This window comes from Opisthocomus hoazin, chromosome 6 (assembly GCF_030867145.1).
Source record: "Opisthocomus hoazin isolate bOpiHoa1 chromosome 6, bOpiHoa1.hap1, whole genome shotgun sequence".
In the NCBI taxonomy this organism is placed as follows: domain Eukaryota; kingdom Metazoa; phylum Chordata; class Aves; order Opisthocomiformes; family Opisthocomidae; genus Opisthocomus; species Opisthocomus hoazin.
Genome location: NC_134419.1, coordinates 25,020,591 through 25,044,791, shown reverse-complemented (window position 1 = coordinate 25,044,791; position 24,201 = coordinate 25,020,591). Strand labels below are relative to the sequence as shown.

At 40.8% G+C, this 24,201-nt stretch overlaps 1 protein-coding gene across 2 annotated transcripts in view; it reads right to left on the bottom strand.

Moving 5' to 3' along the window:
* OLFM3 (olfactomedin 3) overlaps window positions 1-23,674 on the bottom strand; it is a 73,832-nt gene extending 50,158 nt beyond the window's left edge. The window contains exon 1 of one of the 2 annotated variants that reach the window (XM_075422266.1): window positions 23,321-23,674. In XM_075422266.1, the coding sequence (XP_075278381.1) occupies window positions 23,321-23,389 (69 nt within the window). In that variant the 5' untranslated portion in view covers window positions 23,390-23,674. The remainder of the gene's footprint in view (window positions 1-23,320) is intronic. The other variant, XM_075422265.1, reaches the window with a different exon arrangement.
* Between the last annotated feature and the right edge of the window lie 527 nt (window positions 23,675-24,201).

The following is a 24,201-nucleotide window of genomic DNA, read 5'->3' as shown; positions in this document are numbered from 1 at the left end:
GGCTTAGCAGTTCCCAGGAACACAATGAAAGATTTACTTGAATAGTAGAGTTCAAAGCAAATCCATGCACTGGATCCATTCATAATTATATATTCATAGTAGGCCTACAGAACAACATTTGTTTCCCAGATAGACAAGAAAACATGGACATTACCTTGAGAAATTTTAGTAACATTTTTTATATTATTAAAAGGCTATTACATCTCATTAAATTCTGTAAAGCACCTTCTGTACTCATTGTATACTGTATCTGTTACTTGTCAGAAAGACACTATTGCAGCTGGGTGGACTGTTTGCAGAAAATATCATGTGCTCTTGTTGTCTAACCACAGAGTAACTGACACCAGACTGATGTCCTCAAGTGTTGTTGGCAAAAGCTGTGGTATTGACCCACCTGAAACCTTGTCTTGAAGTTTTGTCACAAATCTGTCTCTGAAAGCATCTGGCATTCCAGTTTATATGGACAATTTTGACTGGTCAGATTAGTCATGTGTGCTTATTTTTGAATCCTGGCAGAAAAAGTATTTCCAGTGTAAATACTTGTCTGAATTTAAGAACATGAATTTCTGAAAATACTTCAGCTCGTAAGTTTAAAATTGTATGTATATCTATGCTATTGAAAATCTAATACAAAAAATGGTCTTGAAAATGAACAAAGTGAAAACATAAGTATGGATGATACTAGTTTTATTTTTTTAAAAATCTGCTTGGAATATCCTGATAATATTTGCTTAAGTCTTTATATGATGTGAGAAAATACTAAGAGTTAGAAATGCTATTTTCTGTCTTGGTAGCAGCACAGAAAATGTGATCTCACCTTAGAATAATATTGATATTCTCATTTATGATGATAACCAATAAGATGACTTCTATTCATGCACATCCACCTATCTATATAGGCCCATCTTGCAAAGATCTATATATTTATACTAGGAAAAATAGGCAAATAAAAATGAAAAATTTTTTAAAAATGTAAGCATGCAATTTTCCCCCTTATCCTTCAAAATGCATTTATATAATCATGCTCATTATTTACAGATATGAATAAATGACTTCAAAATCTAGTAAATGATGTTGCAAGAAACTATAAAACTAGCAGAAAAGAGCTTTTTTCTTTGTTGCAACTACTTGAGACTGATGGCTAGCTAAAGAGTGATAAACCCTGGGAACAGCTGTAAATCACATTGTGTAGGATTCTGTTTCAAATATATAGTAGCTTATTCCTTGCTTTGTTTGCTTTCTGACACATTTCTCTGACACATGTTGAAGGAAAATCGATCATCTCTTAGTCTTTTACTTTTCCCTGCCATTGAATAGTACTTGATATTCTTCTGTAAGGCTTCAATGACTGATCCCTTTCTTTCCCTTTTTGTTGTTGGGTCTATACAATGAGTCAGAGATCCTTTGCCTATTTTCTCTAATTTTTCATAATTGTATGGAATTAATTTTTAGAAAGTACAACAGGAGCATATATTTCTCCTCCCCAGTGATCAGTAAAACAGGTACGGCATTGTAAGCATTACTTAACTCTGGGTGGTTTTGTTATACTGAATCTGAGTATGAAGAACTGGAAAAAAAAATGCAGCCGTGGAATGTGGTAGGCTGTATTATACTCTTTTGAGAAGTGCTGAGAGCCCCATTGCATAGTTAAAAATAGACTGTACTGTATACTCAACAATAAAGCTATGCAGATAATTTGATCTAAACAATTTAACAAATTAGCTTCCTCTTTTACTAAAATCAGTCTACAGACAGAGTACTATTTTCAGCAACATTTCTATAAATAGTTCCTGGTGTGTAGCTATTTTATGAATAATTCACAAACATGAATGCTAAAATTTGAGCTACTTTGGATTGGTAAGCCATGAAATATATTGGTATTTCTTAAATGAGTTGGCAAAATTTGTTATCCTGTACAAATGCAAGTACAAATTATAAACTCATATTCAAAAAGATGTTACAATATTCACCTAACATTCTGCTCCATCATCAATTTTGCTTGCTAGAAAAGGAGTACAAACAATTTTCAACCTACGTTTGTTTGAAAAATTGAAATGACTATTTGTGGAAGATTTTATTTCTTTTCTTTCCTATCTACCGAGGACAGTGCATTAGGAAAGAAAAATATTGAATCATTTGATTTTTTTCATAGGCATCTTGCACTGATGTGCTTGTCCAGTAAGAGATAATCTCTGACAGGCATAGGCCTGCTGACCTAGTCACAGGTATGGTAACATTGTAACTCACAACTGATTAATATTGCAAGTCGGAAATGAACCTAGCTTTGCTTCTGTGGTCATTATTTTTTCTTTGGAGATTGCTTGATTTTGGCCTTGGTGGAAGGCAGAAGGAGGAATAGCCATAGAACTTTCTTTAGGCAAACAGCAGTGTATTTTTTAATGAAATATATCCCAGTCCCAATCTACTTTGATACTGTTAGTCTTGTTTTTAATGTGCTTTTTTATTAATAGGTCAGTGTTTTGGTTTCGGCTGCCGCCGGCAACAAAAAGCGCCACATGGCCGCCCCTCCCCCCGCCAGGGTGCGGAGGAGAATGGAAAGAAAGAGGCAGAAACCGGTGGGTCGGGATAAGGGCAGTTTAACAGAACAGCAAACAGAGGGAACAGTAACAACAACGATACAGATAAGGAGAAAACACAACAACGAACCGCACGACCCAGACAGCCGCTCTCCCAAACAGGACCGGCACTGCGCCCTCCCAAGCCGCGAGTGAGTTCCTGCTGCGCCGCCCCCCCCCACCGGAACCCAGCATGACGTCACGTGGTATGGAATACCTGGCTCTGTTTGGCCAGGTGGGGTCAGCCCCCACCCCGCGGCTGTGCCCCTTCCTGGAGTCCGGTGAAAATTAACCCTGTCCTGGCCAAACCCAGGACAGTCAGTAACTTTATGAAAGGCAAAATAGTCCTCAAGATACTATCATGCTTTTTTTCAGATACTTCCATTGTCAATGTTTCAACAGCGTTCCCAGTAGAATTATTTGTTTTAATATCACATCATATAATTTGGGTTTCCTGTTATCTTCCCTTCCTAAGACTATTCTTTCCACTTTTCAGAGTACCTAGTACATTTTCACAATGTGCCCACTATGTGGAACAGTCTGCTAAGTCCTTATTGCTGCCATCCTTCTTCCATCAGAAGCTATCACTGTATCATTGTCTGCTCAATTGAGACTCATTTTGTGTTTTATCCTGTAAGGACGATATCTCATGCATTCAGTAGGCATTGTTCCAAACAACACAATTCAGAAGAAACAATTTTGGTGCCATGTGACAACTGAAGTAGCAAAAAACTTATATGGATGCATTTGTCTGCTCAATTCTGATTTTCTAAGTTTGGGCTCTTGAGAGTGCTTGCAAGCTGTTAGCCCTGGGTACAGGCTTTGGCTATGAGTCCATATAAGGCTAGTTCTGGGCATGTAACCACGTTCCCCCTACCTTGGATTCAGTGGGAGACAAACCCATGAAAGAAGCAGACCTGCAAAGAAGTCTCAGTGCCCACTGAGCCTGATGGGACAATGAACAAGTTAAGCCTCCAGATGTACCCTAGCCTGCACTACTGCTCAGTCTAGAGGCAGTCTTTGTCACCAAGAGATGTTTCACTTGTAGAAGACGGATTTTGTAAGGGAAACATGCCAGAAACTATACCTATCATATTGGTTCTTACTTCAGAATCAGGGGTGCAAAAAACTAATGAGAAGAAAGGCCCAGTGAAAATGATGATGTGCTTGCCTCTCAACAACAACAAAAAAGACTCCAGGCCAGCAATCCATATATATATGCACAGTTGTTTTGAAGCCTGTATGGCTCCTTCTGGTCTACACCTAGGTTGCCTGGTTATGGGAAAGTCCATTTGCAGGTGGGTACATGACTGTGCAGTGGTTTGCTGGAAACGTTTTTCTCTAGCATGCCTCAAGGTAAACAGTGCAGGTGGTCTAGCATCTGACTTTGAATTGGATTTAGAGGTTGCTTTTAAAAGCCAGCAGTGGTACAGCCTGTATCCACAGTTAGACATCTAAGGGTTTCTTCTGAAGTTCCTATTACTTCCAGTGTTATCTTTGGTCTTTCAGCCAGTTACTCTTCAAGGAAGTTAATCTCAAGCAGAGTCTTATAATAGACACCATGGCACACCCACCTATACTTGTGGAATCAGCCTTGTCATTTTGTCAGGCAAGAATTCCCCCAGAAACAATGACTGCGGTCCTAATGAAAACAGAAGTGTGAAGCCTTATTGACTGAACATGGGGAGGAAGTGCTCTGTTTGGCGTAAAGATGTCTCAAACAGGATGTTGCCAATTTTAAAATGCGCTGAATTCAAAGAAGAGTTCAGCAGAAAAAGCAGAGACTCTGAAGTAATATGCCTGATCTCCAAATATGAAATGAATGACTGGATAATTTTTTTTGTAAATTTAAAATAACAAAGTAGATTATTTAAGATATTTTTGAAGCTTGTGTTTAAATTGATGGTGGTAGGTACCACAGAATCACAGAATGGTAGGGGTTGGAAGGGACCTCTGTGGGTCATCTAGTCCAACCCTCCTGCCGAAGCAGGGTCACCTACAGCAGGCTGCACAGGACCTTGTCCAGGCGGGTCTTGAATATCTCCAGAGAAGGAGACTCCACAACCTCCCTGGGCAGCCTGTTCCAGTGCTCCGTCACCCTCAGAGGGAAGAAGTTCTTCCTCATGTTCAGACGGAACTTCCTATGCTTCAATTTGTACCCATTGCCCCTTGTCCTGTTGCTGGGCACCACTGAAAAGAGTTTGGCCCCATCCTCCTGACACCCACCCTTGAGATATTTATAGGCATTTATCAGGCCCCCTCTCAGCCTTCTCCGCTTCAGCCTAAACAAGCCCCACTCCCTCAGCCTTTCCTCATAGGACAGATGCTCTAGTCCCCTCACCATCCTCATAGCCCTCTGCTGGACTCCCTCCAGTAGCTCCTCATCGTTCTTGAACTGGGGAGTCCAGAACTGGACACAGCACTCCAGATAGGGCCTCACTAGGGCAGTGCAGAGGGGAAGGAGAACCTCCCTCGACCTGCTGGCCACACTCCTCCTAATGCATCCCAGGATCCCATTGGCCTCCTTGGAAACCAGGGCACACTGCTGGCTCACGGTCAACCTGTCGTCCACCAGGACACCCAGGTCCCTCTCCACAGAGCTGCTCTCCAGCAGGTCCACCCCAAGCCTGTACTGGTGCATGGGGTTGTTCCTCCCCAGGTGCAGGATCCTGCACTTGCCTTTGTTGAATCTCATCAGGTTCCTCTCTGCCCAACTTTCCAGCCTGTCCAGGTCACACTGAATGGCAGCACAGCCTGCTAGTGTATCCACCACTCCTCCCAGTTTTGTCATCAGCAAACTTGCTGAGGGTGCACTCTAACTCTTCATCCAGGTCATTGATGAAGAAGTTAAACAAGACTGGGCCAGTACTGACCCCTGGGGGACACCACTCGTTACAGGCCTCCAACTAGACTCAACGCCGCTGATGACAACCCTCTGAGTTCGGCCATTCGGCCAGTTCTCAATCCACTTCACAGACCACTCATCCAGCCCACACTTCCTCAGCTTACGTAGGAGGTTGTTGTGGGAGACAGTGTTGAAAGCCTTGCTGAAGTCGAGGTAGACAACATCCACGGCTCTCCCCTCATCTACCCAGCCAGTCATGCCATCGTAGAAAGCTATCAGATTGGTCAGGCATGATTTTCCCTTGGTGAATCCATGCTGACTACTCCTGATAACCTTCTTTTCCTCCACTTGCTTGATGATGACCTCCAGGATAAGCTGCTCTATGACCTTTCCCGAATGGAGTTAAGCTGACCGGCCTGTAGTTCCCTGGGTCCTCTTTCTTGCCCTTTTTGAAGATTGGAGTGACACTGGCCTTTCTCCAGTCCTCGGGCACCTCTCCTGCCCTCCAGGACCTCTCAAAGATGATGGAGAGTGGCTCAGCAATGACATCTGCCAGCTTCCTCAGCACTCGTGGGTGCATTCCACTGGGGCCCATGGACTTCTGGGCATTCAGATTGTTTAAGTGATCCGTCACGCAGTCCTCCTCGACCAAGGGAAAGTCGTCCTCTCTGTAGGCTTCCTCTCTTACCTCCAGGGCCTGAAATTCCTGAGGGCCTGCCTTGGCACTGAAGACTGAAGCAAAGAAGGCATTCAGTAGCTCTGCCTTCCCTGCATCCTCCGTCACCAGGACACCCACCTCATTCAGCAGCGGCCCCACATTATCCCTAGTCTTCCATTTGCTGCTGATGTAGTTGAAGAAGCCGTTCTTGTTGTGTTTGACATCCCCTGCCAGATTCAGTTCCAGGTGGGCCTTGGCCTTCCTCATTGCATCCCTGCATGCTCTGATCACATTCCTGTACTCTTCCCAAGTAACCTGTCCCTCTTTCCACATTCCATGGATCTTTATCTTCCACCTGGGCTCCACTAGAAGGTCTTTGATCATCCATATGGGTCTCCTGCCTCCTTTGCTAGATTTCTTTCTCAGGGGTATGCACCGCTCCTAAGCATGGAGAAAGTGACGTTTAAACAGCGACCAGCAGTCTTGGACCCTTCTGCCTTTGAGTGCACTGGCACACGGGATTCCTCCAAGTAGCTCCGTGAAGAGGCCAAAGTTAGCTCTCCTGAAGTCCAAGATTTTGATCCTACTTATCACCCTGCTTCCTGCATGCAGGATCCTGAACTCCACCATTTCATGGTCGCTGCAGGCTAGTCTGCCTCCGACCTTCACATCCTCGACCAGTCCCTCCTTGTTTGTTAGTACAAGGTCCAGCAGAGCACCTTTCCTTGTTGGTTCCTCCACCACTTGCATCAGAAAGTTATCATCGATGCTCTGCAGGAACTTCCTGGATTGCACCTGCCTAGCTGTGTGGTCTTCCCAGCTGATGTCAGGGTGGTTGAAGTCCCCCATGAGAACCAGGGCCTGTGACTGTGAGGCTGCTTGCAGCTGTTTTGTAGAAGGCCTCATCAACTTCCTCCTCCTGGTCAGGTGGCCTGTAGTACACACCCACAATAACATCACCCATATGAGGCTGTCCCTTAATTCTAAGCCATAAGCTCTCAACTCCTTCTTCATTTGCCCCCAGGCAAAGTTCAATGCATTCCAGTTGCTCCCTCATATACAGAGCCACTCCACCACCTCTCCTTGTTGGCCTGTCTTTGAGCAGACGTGTTAAAAAATGGCCTCCCTAAAATGACCAATATATAAAAAAGGGTATCTTCAGGCAGTGGGCAGTGGTTGTTTTTTTCTCCCCCCCCCCCCCACGCCTGTCATGAAGCATTTTACTTAAACTGATACTAATTGGAGTAACTGTTCCAGAATTTAGATATATGCCCTTGGAAGGATAGCTGAAAGTCTTTCCAGTCCAATGAACAAATTACTAGATCTGTCTGTTACGGACTTTTAAGTAAAATGAAACATATATAGTGCACGGACCACAATCATGTGAATTCTTGTAATCTTGGGATATTTTCTTTAAGTGAACAGTGCATTTGGCTTGAAATGCACTTAACTGCAGCTCAGAGGAACTGGTTTAAATTATTATCAAAAATAAGAATATAAATAACAAAATTCAGCATACGAAAAGATATGGAGGGAGTGGAGGAATCTGTCAAAACTTAGGAAAACTCTTAATCTCTCAAAACTGAAAAATATCAAAAAGGTTCCTGGAAAAAAAGACCATCCTCTAAAGACAACTGAATATTGCAAAAGCAAATGCCTAGCAGTTAAGGGGATCTATAAGGAGCATAGCTAGTCAGAAAGCATTCCAAGATTTCAAACTAGGAGTGTGTGGATACAGAATAACAATTAGCATTTTGGAGGGAAAAGAAAGGAGAAGCCTAAGGATTTTGGTATGAAATTAGCTAAGAATACATATTTTCTGCAGAGGAAGAAAAAATATTAGAAAAGAAAGACACTACATTTACTAGTTTCTTAAAAACTGCACATATTTGGGAAACTAATGATGACATGATGCAGTAAGTCTTTAGAACGGGAATTGAAATTTATGACAATGGATAAGAAAAGAGCGATATTTTAACGTGAAAAAAGTTGCGTAAAAGATTAGTTTCTGTAGGTAGGGGTCCAGAATTAATAAAAAGTGAAATTATAACATCAGTCATTCTTAAGTGTTAAAGTCTATTAAAACAGGAAAATCACAAAATACAGATAGCATATGCCTAAGAATACTAATGAGAAGGGGAAGGTAAGTGTTAGACAGTATCTAATTGCATGTGGTTCAGGAAAAATCGCAGGGAGAAAACATTGCAGCCTTGTTTCTACTTAACAGAAGAACTAGGTGGTTAGGGCTTATCAAGAATTTTTTTCAGTAACTACCATCACTACTATCATCCGTTTAGAACGTGATTTGTACTGCACGAGAAAACATGAACCAGTCAAGTCCCTTGTGTGGAGATGGACTTGACGACCTAACCAGCCTTAACCTTATTTAATTTCTGTGGTATTTCTAAATGGGAGAGAGCTTCATAAGCAAGAGCAATTTATTATATTCCTGAGAGACACCAGTGAATGTAATATGAATGCCCAGTAGCACATGGGTAAATTTTGCTTCTGTACGAACAACAGAAGTGAACCTTAGCCATTAGTGTAGCTTTCTTGCTTGACAAATCTAGAACTGGGCAAACTGCATAAAAATCTCTTTTCTTTCATTGTCTCAAAAAATTTAAAATTTAAGGCTGTCAGTTTTGCCTGGTGGCTTTTTGTACAGTGCCCTTATCAGAGAATCAGGGAAACCATGCCATTCTGTCTTTGGAGAGTGTTTTGAAATCTCCAAAGGAAGAAGAGTGCCTCTTCACTTCTTACTCAGGCCAGTGGAAAGACAAATTAAGCCAACACATACCTTCCCTCTCCTTGTGCATCACACCCATCAGGGATAATTTTATTGTCTAGTCCAACAAGTAGAGGACTAGATCTGCCTGTACAGTCCTCCACACACAGATGATGTTGAAGGAGTTGGAGGAGCATATGAATAACATTTGTGTTCTTCCTCATGTGCTGCTCTCTGGAGCTGGTGGCTCAGAGCAGGAGAAGCAAGAGGGGCAAAGCGACTGCTGACTGCAGTACAAATACAGGCATTTTGGGAGAAGGAATTGTATTTCTCTTCCCTCCAAAATTCCACAATCTAGTCCCTGGTGGCACTCACAAAAGCAAAGTTATTGCTTCATGAAATAGTTTTTAATGATGATTGTGTGTTCCAGCCAATACAGATTTTCATTCTTGAGCCCTTGAATGAGGTGAATGGTGAGAAAGACCACCTTAGAGAAGGGAGTGCCTAGTATGTAAAAAAGATAATCACCATGGTCTAAATAAAGGGGACATCCTGAGAACACTGACGCAGGCAATGTTTCCATTCAATAATTTTCTCCAAATGCATCCTCCTTTTCACTAAGAGGAGAACAAGCATATATGTTCTCAGGCTAAAGCTGTATTTTGTTGCTTGAAACAAAGAACAGAACATTACTGCTCTTGTGCGAATGATTTATTGTCCAGCAGTGTTTTTCACCAAAGCAAATACAACAGACATAATGCAGGATGCTGCACTTCTGAAACAAATGTTTCCCATGGTGTACTTCTGACTGAAAGGACTCATAGAAGTGCTCAAGGTTTAATTTATAGAAAGGTTATACACCCAAAATAAACTAGCCACTTCCTCCGCCCTTAGTCCTTAATCCTTCACACTCCTCAACAGAAATAATTTTATAAGAAATTAATATTTAACATAGAAGCAATTTCTACCTTCTATGATCAATGAAAATAGATAAATCAAGGAAAATAGATAAATAATGAAAATACATATAATCAATGAAAACAGATGTAGTGAAAATTAATGAAATCCTACCCAACTCTGTCAGGAGGTCAGTCCTCCTAACAATCAATGAAAAATAGATCTACTGAATCAATGAAAATAGATACAGTGAATTAAACATGCTTCATGTATGGGCAGGAAATAAACATTAGAAATAATAAAGATAATTTGTCCCTGGAAATGAGAGATTATGAAAAAGATTGATTGGTGACATAGAGTGGATAATGTAAAATGAGATGGAGATCTTATTTTTCTTAAGTAAAAATTTAGCCTTTTCCAGAGAAAGGGCCAGCATTTTTGTCATTCCATTTTTTGATAAAACCACAATCTTACAAAGAACCACAATCCATAGGCTAATGGTTAGCTTTTCTAAACAGAATTTGTGGTGTTATTCTTTCATGAACATTTCTCTGTAAAAAGTCTCTTGTCTCTCCAAAACAACAATTTTCATGTCTCAGATCATCACAAGTAATAATAAATTTGTAACATTTCAGCAAAAGTTAGATCTAGGAAAATAATCACGGGGAGCATAAACTACTATATATCTAGTTTTAATTTTTTTCTGGATGCTGAAATTTGCTTTAAAAGTAGATTTTCTGAAATTTTGAAGAGCTTGTGATGAAAGTGAGGTGGTAGGGATCTTTGTACTTTGTAATTTCTAGCAGTTCTCCTGAATCAAATGCATTGGACCAGCGCTAATCAAAATGACTTACATATAAAATTATTTCATAAGAAACACCTGAATGAATGTTCCAGCTGCGTTGCTGAGAAATATTTAAAATCTGTTTAAATTGAAAGAAACTCTAAAGATCTCTGAGAACTGCAACAGCAACATTCACTCTAGATAAGAACAGCAGCAATAATTAAAGCCACTGGGGTACCGTATGTAAATTTCTGGTCAGTAACTGGAACTTCAGATACACGGATTTTACTCTGTCACTGCAGTGAAGATATTCTCATTCGATGACTTGAATTTTAACAGAATATGTACATGTTTTTATGAGAAAGCAAGTCCAGAGGGCAAAGAAAGATCAGCAAAAGATGACAACTACAGCACCGAAATTTGAACTCCTTGAATTGTGCTACATAGACTGCCAATCACAGCAGGAAGTGTGGAAGGGAGACGAAGTAGACATGTATTGCTATACTGTCTGCTAATACAGAACTATTTATCTGAGCCGTGTCTGCAGGACTAGTATAGCAGAAGGTCATTAAAAATTATTTCTATAAACTTCCTATTAAAAAGGATAAGAATGAGAATCAACTATTCAACCTTGTGACAACCACAACTGACACACGGATGTTGTAAGCGAGCCTGTAATATCACAGAATGTAGAAATATGTAGTGCATATGTAACTCCAGAAGATTGATGTGCAAACTCAGTAAAGGGGTAGAGATATAGCCAATCTCACTATTACATGTCTTCCTACCTTAGAGGAACTTCTTTTATTCTTTGCTTCTGGTTTCAGCACAGTTTTTTGGGCTAGGAAAGACTTCTGTAAGACTGCAAACTTTGATTTTTGTGTGACATTCTATGAAATATAGCTTCCAGATCACTCATGTGCCTTTCAGCTGCGTTTTTGCCTATCTGGTTTAATTGCATGTGTCACTAACATACATACCGTTGAGCTTTTTAAACGGTAATGTCCATATCATTTTCATCTCAACATACCAATCACAAAGAGAAACAAAAGCAAGAGCACTTGCAAAATTTGTGTTGGGGACCAACGAGGTGTCTGGGAGTCAGTAAATTCCTGCCTGTTGTGTGGCAGGCAGAGGTAGAACTGGTATTAGCCTTTAGGTTAGAGAGTCAGAGGGGAACTTGAGGCTTTGAAAAGACAAAAATGCAGGAGACCATATTCTTTCCCTGTGGCTAAAGCTGACTCTCATGGGAGATTGTTAACACATATGTTTATGATGTTCTGATAGTTGTGCATGTATTCAGAGACAGGATGGAAAACAAGTCAGTGACAATCTTTGTATCTTCAGCTGTTTTTAGGGTATATTCAAACAGGACTGACTATTGCTGCGAGTCAGAGAACAAGCCTATCCATGAACCAGATGTCCCCCTTGATATGAATAATTCTCCCTATGTGATCTAAAGAGTATCTTAAAAACTCTAATGAGTTTCTCTCAGAATACCTCAAAAAGGAGTAAGCAGAATAAGCAGTGGGGACTAAAGAGTTGCTGAAAAATGTATTGGAGCACTGAGACAATAGTAGTACTAGAATAAATTTATTTAGAAAGGGGACAGACTGAGAAGTATAAGAATAGCAAATTATTTACAGAAAGTAAATTTGTTTACTGAATTTTCTTGTAGTGCAAGTGGCCAAGGATATTACATCCTATGTCTCAAAAAGAGATATTTATACCAATATATAATTATTTCTCAAATATAAAAAATAATACAAACCCACTGTTATTAGGTAGAAATCAGTTTAACTAAGAGTCATGGCTATCAGTTAACTAGAAGTTGCTGTGGACAAAATGGTAAAGAAGGTGGATCATAGTATATTGTACAATGTTTCTACATCTCCCATAGAAAAAAAAATGCCCAGGAGATACTTCAGTATCTCGCTAACAAAATTATTAAATTTTCCAATCATTCTACATCTTCTCTAAAGTCTATGCTTGGGGCCTGTAGCTTGCTGCTGAAAAAAATCAAGAAATACAAATTCAGTCCTAATGGCTTTAGGATAAGTACTGTGATGTGGAAAAATGAGTATCTCATCTCCTGATAAAAAATATAAGAAAGCAAATAATAAGATTATGTTATTACAGTCTTTCAGCTGAACACTATTATTTATGGCAATACTGCACTTGGAAGATATAGAGAAAATGACTTAGATGTAAATCATCCTTGTATAAAAATACCAGTGTTTCTTTTTGAGACAGAGTTTTATGAAGTTCAGTATTCAATGAATTTTTACTTTAGGACCTGGTGAAAGCAAACTCCAAAACAAAATTGTATGAACTCACAATTACTCTTTGTATACACTGAATAAATCTATTTTTTCCTCTAGGAGTGGACTTTAACCATATCCATCAGAGTCTGATTGAAAAACAGGAACAGAAACAAAGAAACTGCTAGATCATAGAATGTTTCTAGGGATGGGGCATCTACCACCTCTCTGGGCAATCTGTTACAGTGTTTCATCACACACACTGTAAAAAATGTCTTCCTAATATCTAGTCTAAACCTACCCTCTTTCAGTTTAAAACCATTACCCCTTGTCTTATGGCTGCAGGCCCTGCTAAAAAGTGTGTACCCACCTTTCTTATAAGCCCCCTTTAAGTACTAAAAGGCTGCAATAAGGTCTCCCCGCAACCTTCTCTTCTCCAGGCTGAACAGCCCCAACTCTCTCAGCCTGTCCTCACAGGAGAGGTGCTCCAGCCCTTGGATCACTTTTGTGGCCCTGATACCTCAGATTACTTGAGCCATAAGCAGAGGATGTCGCATACTGAGCCTTTGACACGGTATCCTACAGCATTCTTCCTGTAGTCAAACTGGGGAGTTATGCAGTGGATGGGTGGATTACAAGGCAGGCAGAAAACTGTTTGGACTGGTAAAGGGTAGTGGTTTGAAGTTGAACTTGCAGCTGGCAGTGAGAGGCACTGCTGATGGGTTGCTATTATTTAACATCTTTAGCATGATGGAGCAGAACGACACCAAATTAGTGGAAATCGCTGAAGGTCAGAGCGGCTGTTCAGAGGGGCTCTGAAATGCTGGAGGTATGGACTAGGAGACCTGCAAAGATCTCTGATTGCACTGATGATAAAGTTTCATGACCTGTTTTGTATAAAACAACTTCAGACCATTAAGGAGTTCATGAAAAGGTTTTTGTCATCTATTTAAGGATGTATTTGCCATGAATGAGCAACTACCAAGTATTATTTTATTTTGGTATTGACTGAATGAAAGGTTAATATCATTCCCTGTGTTTGTCCTCAAGAAAACAAGTTTTATTACGCTATGTTTCACCATGATTTTTTTTGAGTTGCACTTTATTTTTTTTTCCTTGAATTCCTATAAAGGCATGTCTTGAAATAATTACCAGGAGGGATAACCCCCAAAAGAGTTATTCAAGGTTCTGATTTTGGAAGATTTTACTGTACTGTTGTCATGAAGACGTCCTGATTGGGGAGCCAGCGCCATAGAACAGATCCTGGGAATGCACTGAGACTGATTGTAGGGGAAGTCTCCACAGCCCTTTACTCCTCTTAGTTAAATTCATTCCTGAAAGTATGTTAAGTAACTGCTGTTCAGCATAAATCAGTTATCAGAATAGAAATTATGTCCAGGCTGAATAAAGTGAACATAATTTTGTAACTGACACATTGAACAAGGCTTTTTTTTAATCTGAAAAATAGCTACTGATTCAAAAATTAAATCAATGAGTGTATTAGAAAGGCTAACTCAAAAGACAATAATCTGTTGAATGTTGCTGATCCCATATGGAATGTAATTTTACCTTGAAGTAAACAACCACAATTTTGAACATTCTTTGAACCATGTATTTTAAAATAATTCCATGGCTAAGTTGAGGTGACAGAAGTAACTTTCAGGCTTATATCTGCTTTGCATAAACCTTTTCTCTGAATAAGGTATTCCCAGAAAACTTTCAATTCATTGTCAGTTTGAGTAAAATATGTTCAAGGCATATGATAAATAATTTAGGAGGTCACATTTCCCTGAGAAAACTTAAGAACCTGGCAATTCTGATTTCTTTAACCAGTATTTTGTCATTCATTTCTACAATGATTTTATTGATGGAATAATTTGAATATTACTTAATATCCATGGTTTTTCTTATTTAATATAGTTGTGGACTTTTGTGATGTCTGAGCTTATCTGACTTTTTTGTAACAAGACACCAGACACAACCAATAGTCGATTTCTGGAAATATGGATTAGTTACTAAATATTCAAAGTTCCTTACTTTATGAAAGAAAGCATATTGGTTATAACATGCTCATTTGCTGCTCTGCCTGACATGCACCTCTGTATTCTTTATTCACATGCCCAGGAATACCTGTGATAACAGCAAATAATATTGATCTGAGATCTCACTATAAATTCAAACCTGACACACACTTATTGTGAGAACTGAGAGTGCATATAACTACAGCTGTATCTAAATTTTTTATACCATCATCTGTTCTATGTACTGTTTGTTACTCAGTACAGTAGCTCAGAGTTACAACTGTTTTCTACGTATTTTCTTGGAAAAGTCTCAATACATATATTGAAAATGCACAGAATCTTATTATAAGAAGGTAGATTTGTTAGAACAATATGTTAGAGATTATACAAATTGAATAGGAAGAAAATAATTGCAGTAGGGACGCTGAGATTGAACAACCGTTTAGTAGGAGTAAGAAAGTGTGTGACATGTTTGTGTTCATAATGAGATCTCAGTTCAATAATATTTGCTGTCACCACAGGTCTTAACGTATTCTAAATGTGCTGAAGTTCATATTTCGGTAAATCCAGTTTTAAAACTGAAGTCCAAACTCAAATAACATCTACAGTTTCAGATATGGAAAATTATTTAAGTGCTGAGTTATCTCCTTGAAAGGGATATACTGAAACACATTTTAAAGTATTTTCCTAAAGGAGTAGTTCTAAAGAAGGAGGCCCATGCAAATCTCTGTAAAACTCTGTTGTTTAGTAACATGCACCAATAATTTACGAATAATATTATTCAGTGTTGTGCCTGGCACTTAATAAGAGAGTTCATGAAACTGCAGTCCTCTAAACTGAGCGAGTCTTATCCAGGTGTTCTGGCTCCCCGCTTACAGGTTACTTTACAGCTTCAGGAAGATGTAAACACTATTTCCCAAAGCCACAGGAGTGACGAGGGCTGCCTGCTTTCAGGATTTGCTTAAGCTGCTGTTATGCTGACTGATCTATGCTTTTCACTGAAATAATAAGTAAATAGAAATATTAAATCTGCATTCACAGCTACAAGGATTTGTTTGGTTCGAAGGCAGCGCAGCAGGCAAATGACTGTTCTTGAGGGGAATGAAGGACAAAAAAGTTACATCTGTGTTATCTTGGGCTGCTTTACGTTAAGTGATTTAAAAGTCTGAGGAAGGCTCAGAAGGGGTCAGAATATTAAAATTACTTTAATTTCTCTTGAGGAAAATAGTTTTAAATAAGTAAGAGTCCATATTTTGTGAATAAATACATAATATGATTTTCTTTCTTGTGAAAAACCATAGATACAGAAGCAGCTAGCTAAGAGTTTACAAAATTCCATATCAGTAGGCCTGGCATTTCCTATTCGACCTACTTTTGGGCAGAACTCAAGTTCCAATCTATGATTGTTTACTGACCTATGAAAAATATGCCTGGTTATTTTTTTAGCTTTTCTGTCACAAAGTTGAAGAGGGCATAGGACAGCATGGAAAAAAGTAGGTACTGTGTGCGATATCACCATGAAAGTTGCAAATTATTGTGTATACTCTGGTATCCGTTAATACAGTTACCTCCTCACTGTTAACTGCTTGTATCACCAACATTTTGTGCTCTGTGTTTCCTTCCCTAAGCATACACATTTTGTGGTGTATTTAGTTCATCAACATGAATCGGTCATATTGTTGGAAAAGCTAGTTATTAGGAAACAATTTCTAGAAGCTGGCCAGTAAAGACGAAGACTAGAGATCATTTAGTTTTAGTCAACACAGAGCTAGCTAGACAAATGGCACTTTCTTTGTCTGATACACAGGTTATTTCCCTATCTATTAAAAAATCTTTCAGTAGTATTACCAATGAGACGGTCTTACAAATGGAGATATAATCCATACAGGGGGCCTTGTTATTTTGCATTCTGGTGTCTTGGTGACTCTTTCAGATAGAAATATGAATTCTCCAATTTCAAACAAAATGAAGTCTAGACTTCAAAAACCTTTAATGACAGGAATAAAAAAGTGACAATAAAAATAGTAATGTTTTTGAAGTAGTTTCAAGTGTCCTGATAAATTATACTGCTGATAGAAGTTCAGTTGCTTTTAAGATTGGCGTCACTAACGAAAAAATCTGAAGCTGCAGTCCATGCCTGCAGTGAAACTTGCCACTGATTCTTGGAAGTAATGCTGTGACACAAGAGGCTATGTCCAAGTTCAGTCTCCTCTTTTTTCAGATACATTTCTTGACACTGTGGTGTGCACAACATTAAGAAATAATCTCAGAATTGTCTTTGCTTGGGCTTCACCATCATCCAGATGTTGTAATATGAATCTTAAATTCATGAAGAGACAAGTGCTCCCTTAACTGAACTACTCATGTTTCATTCCTGAATCTTGAAATGAGGGTATCTCGTTTATTTCAGAGACTGAAAGGTCTAAAGTGGCCATCAGTGGTGGATGGGTGTCCTTCAGATTGCTAGATAATAATGTGCCAGAGAATCATAATCGTTAAAGTTGCAACTTTTTATCTATTTCTAAATTAGAGTTCTATGCAGCTGTCACTTCAAAACAGCCACCTTTACATTTCTGTTTCACTTCTATTATTACTTCTTGGATAACATGCACTGTCCTTTCTGGTGAATATTCAATGTGTTCCAGTGCAAATATGATAACATAAGAATCAACTTTCTGAATTGGTGGTAGAGATAACATACTACTGAAGTAAGAGGAATTGTGTCTTCTAGAAAACGGATTTCTCTCTAGTGTTAGGAAAATTTCCCAGCTGACTGAATAAAGGAATGGTTAAGATATTTATCGCCTGTTTTTAGTCTTTAGCAAACTCAACAAAAACATCATTAATGCCAGGACAAAGTACATGAAGATTGATGCTGTGTACTTTAAAAGTTCTTAAGAGATCTCCCTGTGAATGCATTAAGATAATTTCCTCTTAGAAAAAAAAGGTGAGTAGAATTACTGAAGGGGGACAAATTTGGAGCTGGGTTTTCTTTTGTGAAAGAACTCCTTCATGAAAAATGAAGTCAGATCAAGCGAACAGTAAATTGTTCTGTTCTGCAGGTGGACCAGTGCACACTTATTAGATGACCATGTGGGAAGCAGTGCACACCGTATCATTATATTAAACAAGTACAATTTAAGCTCTTTGATCTTCTTTCAGAATACATAAATACCCTGAAAATACATAAAAACCTTTAACCCCTAAATATTTTTCTGTAGACTGCTCAAAATATTTTTAAGAGTAATACGTACCGCTACTGTATTTCTATTTTTTACTGGCTTGAAGGACCAAGAATTCTGCTGGCTAGTATGATTAACGTGTACAGAAATATGTGCTTGTGTCACACATCTTGGTTTAAAAACATGTGAATAATAGAGCTGGTCTGGAATTCTGAGGTATGTTCTTTCTTTCTATTGTTATGCCACTTCGGCTTAAATGTAAGAATTTCTGAAATTTTCAATTCAGTTCTATAAGTAAGAGAAGTTTTCCACTTGTTCTTGAATGCTCCCTCATGAAAAGAATCCTGTACTCAAACCAGGCACACAAAAGTCCTCACTTTTTCTAGGCTTCATCTCAGACAAGAAATCCACTGCCCTGTGGTGTGAAGCAATAGGATAGAGTATTCTTCTTGTAAAAGTCGGTCTTTGAGAGGACTTCTCCCTGACTACTGCTGCAAAGATTTACACAAGGCTTTTGAATTTTACCTGGTTTTCAGTGAAGATCCAGTAGGAATGCCTAAGTGATGCCCTGAAGCATCTCTGTCATACTACAATATTGAAAAGGGGGATTTCAGTGCCCAAAATATACTAGAGCCTGTGTATACATGTATAATTTTTTTTTTTAAGATTATATATAATGTATATAATCAGTGTATGGGTGCATTCAAAGAAGTAGCGGTCATATTAGTAGCAAACAATAAAGGAATTTACTTTTAGCTAGAGGAAAAAAAAGGTCTTTTCACATGGCATCAACAGTTTTAAAAAGCCCTTAAAGACTATGTGATGTCTGATAGCACCAGGAGAGTTAGCAGTCATGTAGATGTCACTCACGTGTGTTTTGACAGTCTCTTCTAACATCTTTCTATATGTTACTTAAAATGATATAGTGAATACATTTCTGTGGTTTTATGTGACATGTGGTGGATGTGTGTCATTGAGTGTGGATGAATAGGAAATACACGAAGCATCTTTTTTTCTGAGACTGAAAGGTTAGAAGGCATTGTATTGACCATTGCAGGAAGAACCAGTAGTGTTAACAACAGCATTTGGTCTCTACGCATTGACTGAAGTTACTAGGGTGACAGTAACATAACTTGAATGACACCTGGGAGAGGGCCCAGGATATATTGATAGCAACAGGATGTTCTTCAATGGCTATTGAATCATGTTGCTCAGAGTACAAGAGCAGACAGTAAGTGAGAGTTGACCACGTTTGGCAATTAATGCATTCTTAAGTCATGCAGGCTAAATAGTTAAATATGATTTTCATATTGACTAACTACTAATACTGTAGGAAACCGGGTAAATTAATTTCTAAGTCACTAATGAGATTTCTATTTAATTTTGCAGTGTATTGTAGTACTGCAAGTGATATTTCCAACAAAAATGTGTATTGTGGAAACCCTTGTTTGTACATAGTATCCTTGTTATAACATCTCACAATAGGGATGAATCAATTTGTATTGGAAAGCAGGATTAAAGCAGCACACTCTTCCTACTGACAAGTTCTTGAAATCTGGGAAAAAGAAAGATTTTACTGGGTAGTTATGTAGTCTGACCATCTGTGAAATTTGTAGATTTTTGAAATCTAGAAACACAGCCATTCCAAATATCAAAATGTAAAGCTTAATTAACCATTCAAAAATAGATGACTGGTTACAAATTTCCTTTTTTCTTTTAATGCTATAATTCCCATACATCCTATTATCCCAAGCAATAAATACAGATAACAGTTTCTTTCTGTAACTGTCATTAATGGTTCTGTACTTAGATTCTGTTTGGGACTGTACTTGCCAGTCTTCTTCTGAATTATTTTTTTGCAAAATTCAAGTAAATTGAAACCCAATAATTATAGGACATAGAGCCATTATAAAAGTTAAAGAAAGGCATAAAGTTCATTAACTGCATTGAAAAATGAACGTATTTTTCAGACCCCTTTAAATTTTCAAAATTAGACTTAAAATATGCCATCTAGACTTTGAAACCTGCTGTGCTTGATTTCTATGTGGACCAGCATTATATCACTCTAAAATTCTTACTTGGTTATACTACCGTGATTATCAAATGATGGCCAGCAAAAGTAGAAGTCCACTTTACATACTATGAAGGTCATTACAGAAAACTCCAGGCTTGTCAAAACGCAGCACAGAGATGCCATCTAGCAGTAACTCTTAGAAATTTCCTAATATTTAATAGCTCGTTCTTTCAAGACACTGCACTTAAGTGTAGGAGAAAGGAAAGGTTTTTATATTCCAAGTCCTTTCTCTATAGCTGGCTTCCTCCTGAATATCTAGCCACCCTGCTGGGAATAAAACTTTACTGAAATTTATTACCATGAATAATTATATTTTCTTGTATTTTTCTATGTAAATACAGAGAAAAATTACAATCAATTTAATAGATATAACGTTTAATAAGTCTCTTAAAATTGATATTCTGTAATTAGCACTAAGAGTGTTTAAAATTAATCAGTAGTGAGCTGTCTTCCATTTGTTAAAGAATTTCCAGAGCTGCTCAATATTCTATATGATGTCTAGCAGAAAAAGAAATACAAAAGCTTGGGCAATAAATTACTATGGTTGAAATAAAATCTTAATGTTCCAGAGATTTAAGAATAAACTATATATACTTTTTGTTACATATTGTACCATAAGATGGCGATACTTAAACACTTTACAATCAGTAAATAACCTAGTAAATTTAGCATAAAAGCCCTGTCATAATGAGTGCCTGTGGACAGCAGTCTTGAGTCAGTGATGGCCTGGTACTAATTCAAAGCTTTTTTTCCCAGGCATTATTTTAAAGCAGTTTATCAGTAAAATAAGTTATCACTTGACTATTAATTATGTAGGACACGAAGAGGAATGTATCGTGTATACTTCGAAATGTCTGATGTGATTTATTTTCATAAGCTGAAGAGTCTGTGAGTGTCAAGGGCATGTAAAATGTTGTCTGTCTAGTCATGAGCATATTGCACAATTCTTTCTGGAAAAGAAAGAATTTAACATCCTCTGTTTCCTACAGTTAATTTCATATGATATATTTGCTTCCCAATCTGCAAAGCAGAAAATTATTATTCCATTTCAATTTGGTATAAAGCAAGATAAATAACTGAACACTACTTGTCATTTTTCACAGAAATATGAAATCCGTTGTTAGTAGTCAACAAAACTAAATGATTATCTGCCATGTGGCATCTTTGATATGCTTACTGTGGTGTAGCATCTTAACCAAAGATCTGAGTAACCACTTGATCTCATGTTTTCATTTCTGAAAACCCAGTTTAGCTCTGATAAACACCAGACTCTGATAAAGGGCTCTTCTTTTTTCATAATTTTAAGGACTTTTGAACTTTCTGGCTCCTGACCCCTTCACAAAGTTGAAAGAGCCTGCAATGAATATTTTAATATCCCTGAAAATGTCACACAGAGTAATGAATAGAAGGCCATTTTTATGCCCTCTGCACAGTACGCCACAGAAAAAAGGGCTAAAAGCAAAATTTCAAAAGTTAATTTATGCCATCTCATTCCAGTGGCTCATCCTGCTTTTCAGTGCTGGATGGTGACAGACACATAAGATGGAGCATTTCTTCCCACTGCTATTTTGGGGCATATCTCTGACACCTGAACTAAATTAATCATTCTGCCAGCTGAAGCTCATTTGCTTCTTTAGTGATTTTACTCTTCTATGGAGAGACAGTGACACAAAATTTGCATTTCCTGCTTTCACACAGTCTCTTTAAGTCTCTTAACTTCAACAGATGTCCTTAAGGTAACAGAAGATTGAAAAAATAAAGAAGCAGGAGTGTGTGTAAACCTGTAATTGTAATGTGACCATGTGCTGCTACTCACACAGATGTGGAACTCCTGTGCATTGCCTGATGAATCTGTTTACAGACACAGCACTAGCTAATACCTTAAAATAGCTTGTATTTAATAACATTGATGTAATTAATTATTTAAGTTAATGTTATTAATCCTGTATCACCTCCTGCTTTTTTAAGTTGTCACTGTATCTTACTGATTAAAAAGCGATCAGAATACTGCAGCCATAAATCAGATTTCCACTGAACTGCTTTTTAAGTTCTATCTTTATATTTTTAAAGAGGAGCATCCCTTTCATATTACTGGATATTCAGTACATATTTGTATATTACTAATATATATGATTAATTCCTTTATTTTAAAGGGAAAAAAACTGCCAGAGGAGCTGCACATTGCCTCATACAGCTGTTCGGTACCTAAGCGGTATCACTTAAATGATATTCCTCAACACGCAACATAAATTGTGGCAACATGGTATGAACCACTGCTGGCAATGGACTGCAATACTGTTAAGAATCTTTTGTCTCTCGTTACTTTTTTTATAACGCTCGCAGTTACAAGACCGTGTACCACAGAAAGACAAACAAGACAAGTTCTCTGTCCCCGAGACACAGCACTACAGACATCTGCAGGCCTAGGGGGTTTCAGGCATCATCCCTCGTAAGGGTGGTACTGCAATTCGGATTTTTCAAACGATTTCATCTAAAATCACCTTCACAAGCCAGGCTGCACGGCTAAAACCTCTTAGTTACTTTTATTATTATTTCAATATCAAAAGTGATCTTTTGACGACCCGAACACATTTGAAAATAACGAAACTCGGCAGCAGCTGGGAGCGTGGCTCCAGCGGTGAAATCGGCGCCTTCACGTGCCGCCTCCGGCTCCGCTCCAAGCAAATTTATTCCCAGCCGGAAGCTGCCGATCGCCGCTTCCAGCGCCCAGCTGCCTCCCCGGAACCGCCGCTGCCGCCGAGCACCGTCAGCGCCCCCGCCCCCGGCCGCAGGCACCGCCGCTCGCGCCCGCCGGAGCCGGACGGCCGCCGGCCTGGCGCTGCGGCCGAGCGCCGCGCTGCCCAGCCCAGTCCAGCCCAGCCCTGCCCCGGCCGCCCGCCCGCCCGGCGCTCCCCCAGCCCTGCCCCGGCCGCCCCCGCAGCCCGGCCTCTTGGCTGCGCGGCTGACAGAACTCGTGCGTGGGGAGGCTGGGGCTGCGCGAGCTCCGCGCGCCGGTGCCGTGGGCCCCGCTGCAGCGCGCCCGCAGCCCCTCTGGCCGCTCGCATCCGCGCTTCCCCGCCTCGCGCCGTGCAGCCGGTAAGCCCGGCACCGGGGACGGCCACGCCCGCCGCGAACTCTTCCGCCTGGCCGACCGCGCGGACGACCAAGGACAGGCAGCTGCCCGGCAGCTCCGCATCGCCCGCTGCCGCATACGCCTGCCTTGCTGCGCCGCCGCGGCGCCGGGAGAGCTCGCCCTCCGCGGGGGCGCCCGAGGCGCGGCGCCCGGCCGGCTCCTACCTCGGACGGGTCGAGGCCGGCCAGCAAGGACAGCAGCAGGAGGTTGAGGATGCCGGCGGACGCCCGCATCCTGATCGCGGGGCTGTCTCTCCGCGCCGCTCCGCTCGGTCATTCACTCCGCTCCCGCTGCAGCGACCGCGCCGGCAGCCGCTCGTTGTGCCCGCCCGCCGCAGCCCGAGTGGAGGCGGCAGCGGCAGCCGCCCGGGGGACGCTCATTCCGCGGGGAGGGCGGGCGAGGACGGCGCTGTCCGTGCTGCCGGATCGGCTCCGCTGCCCCGTCCCACCCCCGCCCCTCCCCTCCGCCCCCGGCCAGCCCACTGCAAAAGTTTGGGCCCGGGGGACGGCGGCGGCAGCGCGGCTGGATGGGCGCGGGCAGCGGATGTGACATCACCGCCACCATGAGGGAGCCGCGGAGCGTTAGCGGGGAGCGGCCGGGGATGCCGCGGCGGGCTGCGCTGCTGGCGGGCACCGGCAGCCTGAGGCTGAGGCGAGTCGCGGCCCGGGCTGCGGTGTCCCGTCTCACCGGGTGGCTCCCCAGACCGTGCGCGGTTCCCCGCCGGCGGTGGCGGGCGGAGGCTCTTCCCTCCGCGGAGGGCAGCGTGCAGCCGGGCACCACTCTCCCGCCGGCTGCGGGCGGGTAGCTGCGGCTCTCCCGAGAGGAGCACCTGGCGCAGTGGCAGCGGGAGAGGGGCGAGGGCGGGCTGTTGCGGGGGGCTGCGGGAGCCGCAGCGGCGAGGGGACGGTCAGAGGAGAGGGGTTTCGTCTGCCGTGTCCCGCCCTTAGCCCCGCACCCAGGCGGTGAAGTCCAGGTTTGGCTGAGCCCAGCCGAGGGGAAAGCCGCCCTGCTGCTTGCCAGCTAGGCCGTGGGCCAGCGGGGGACC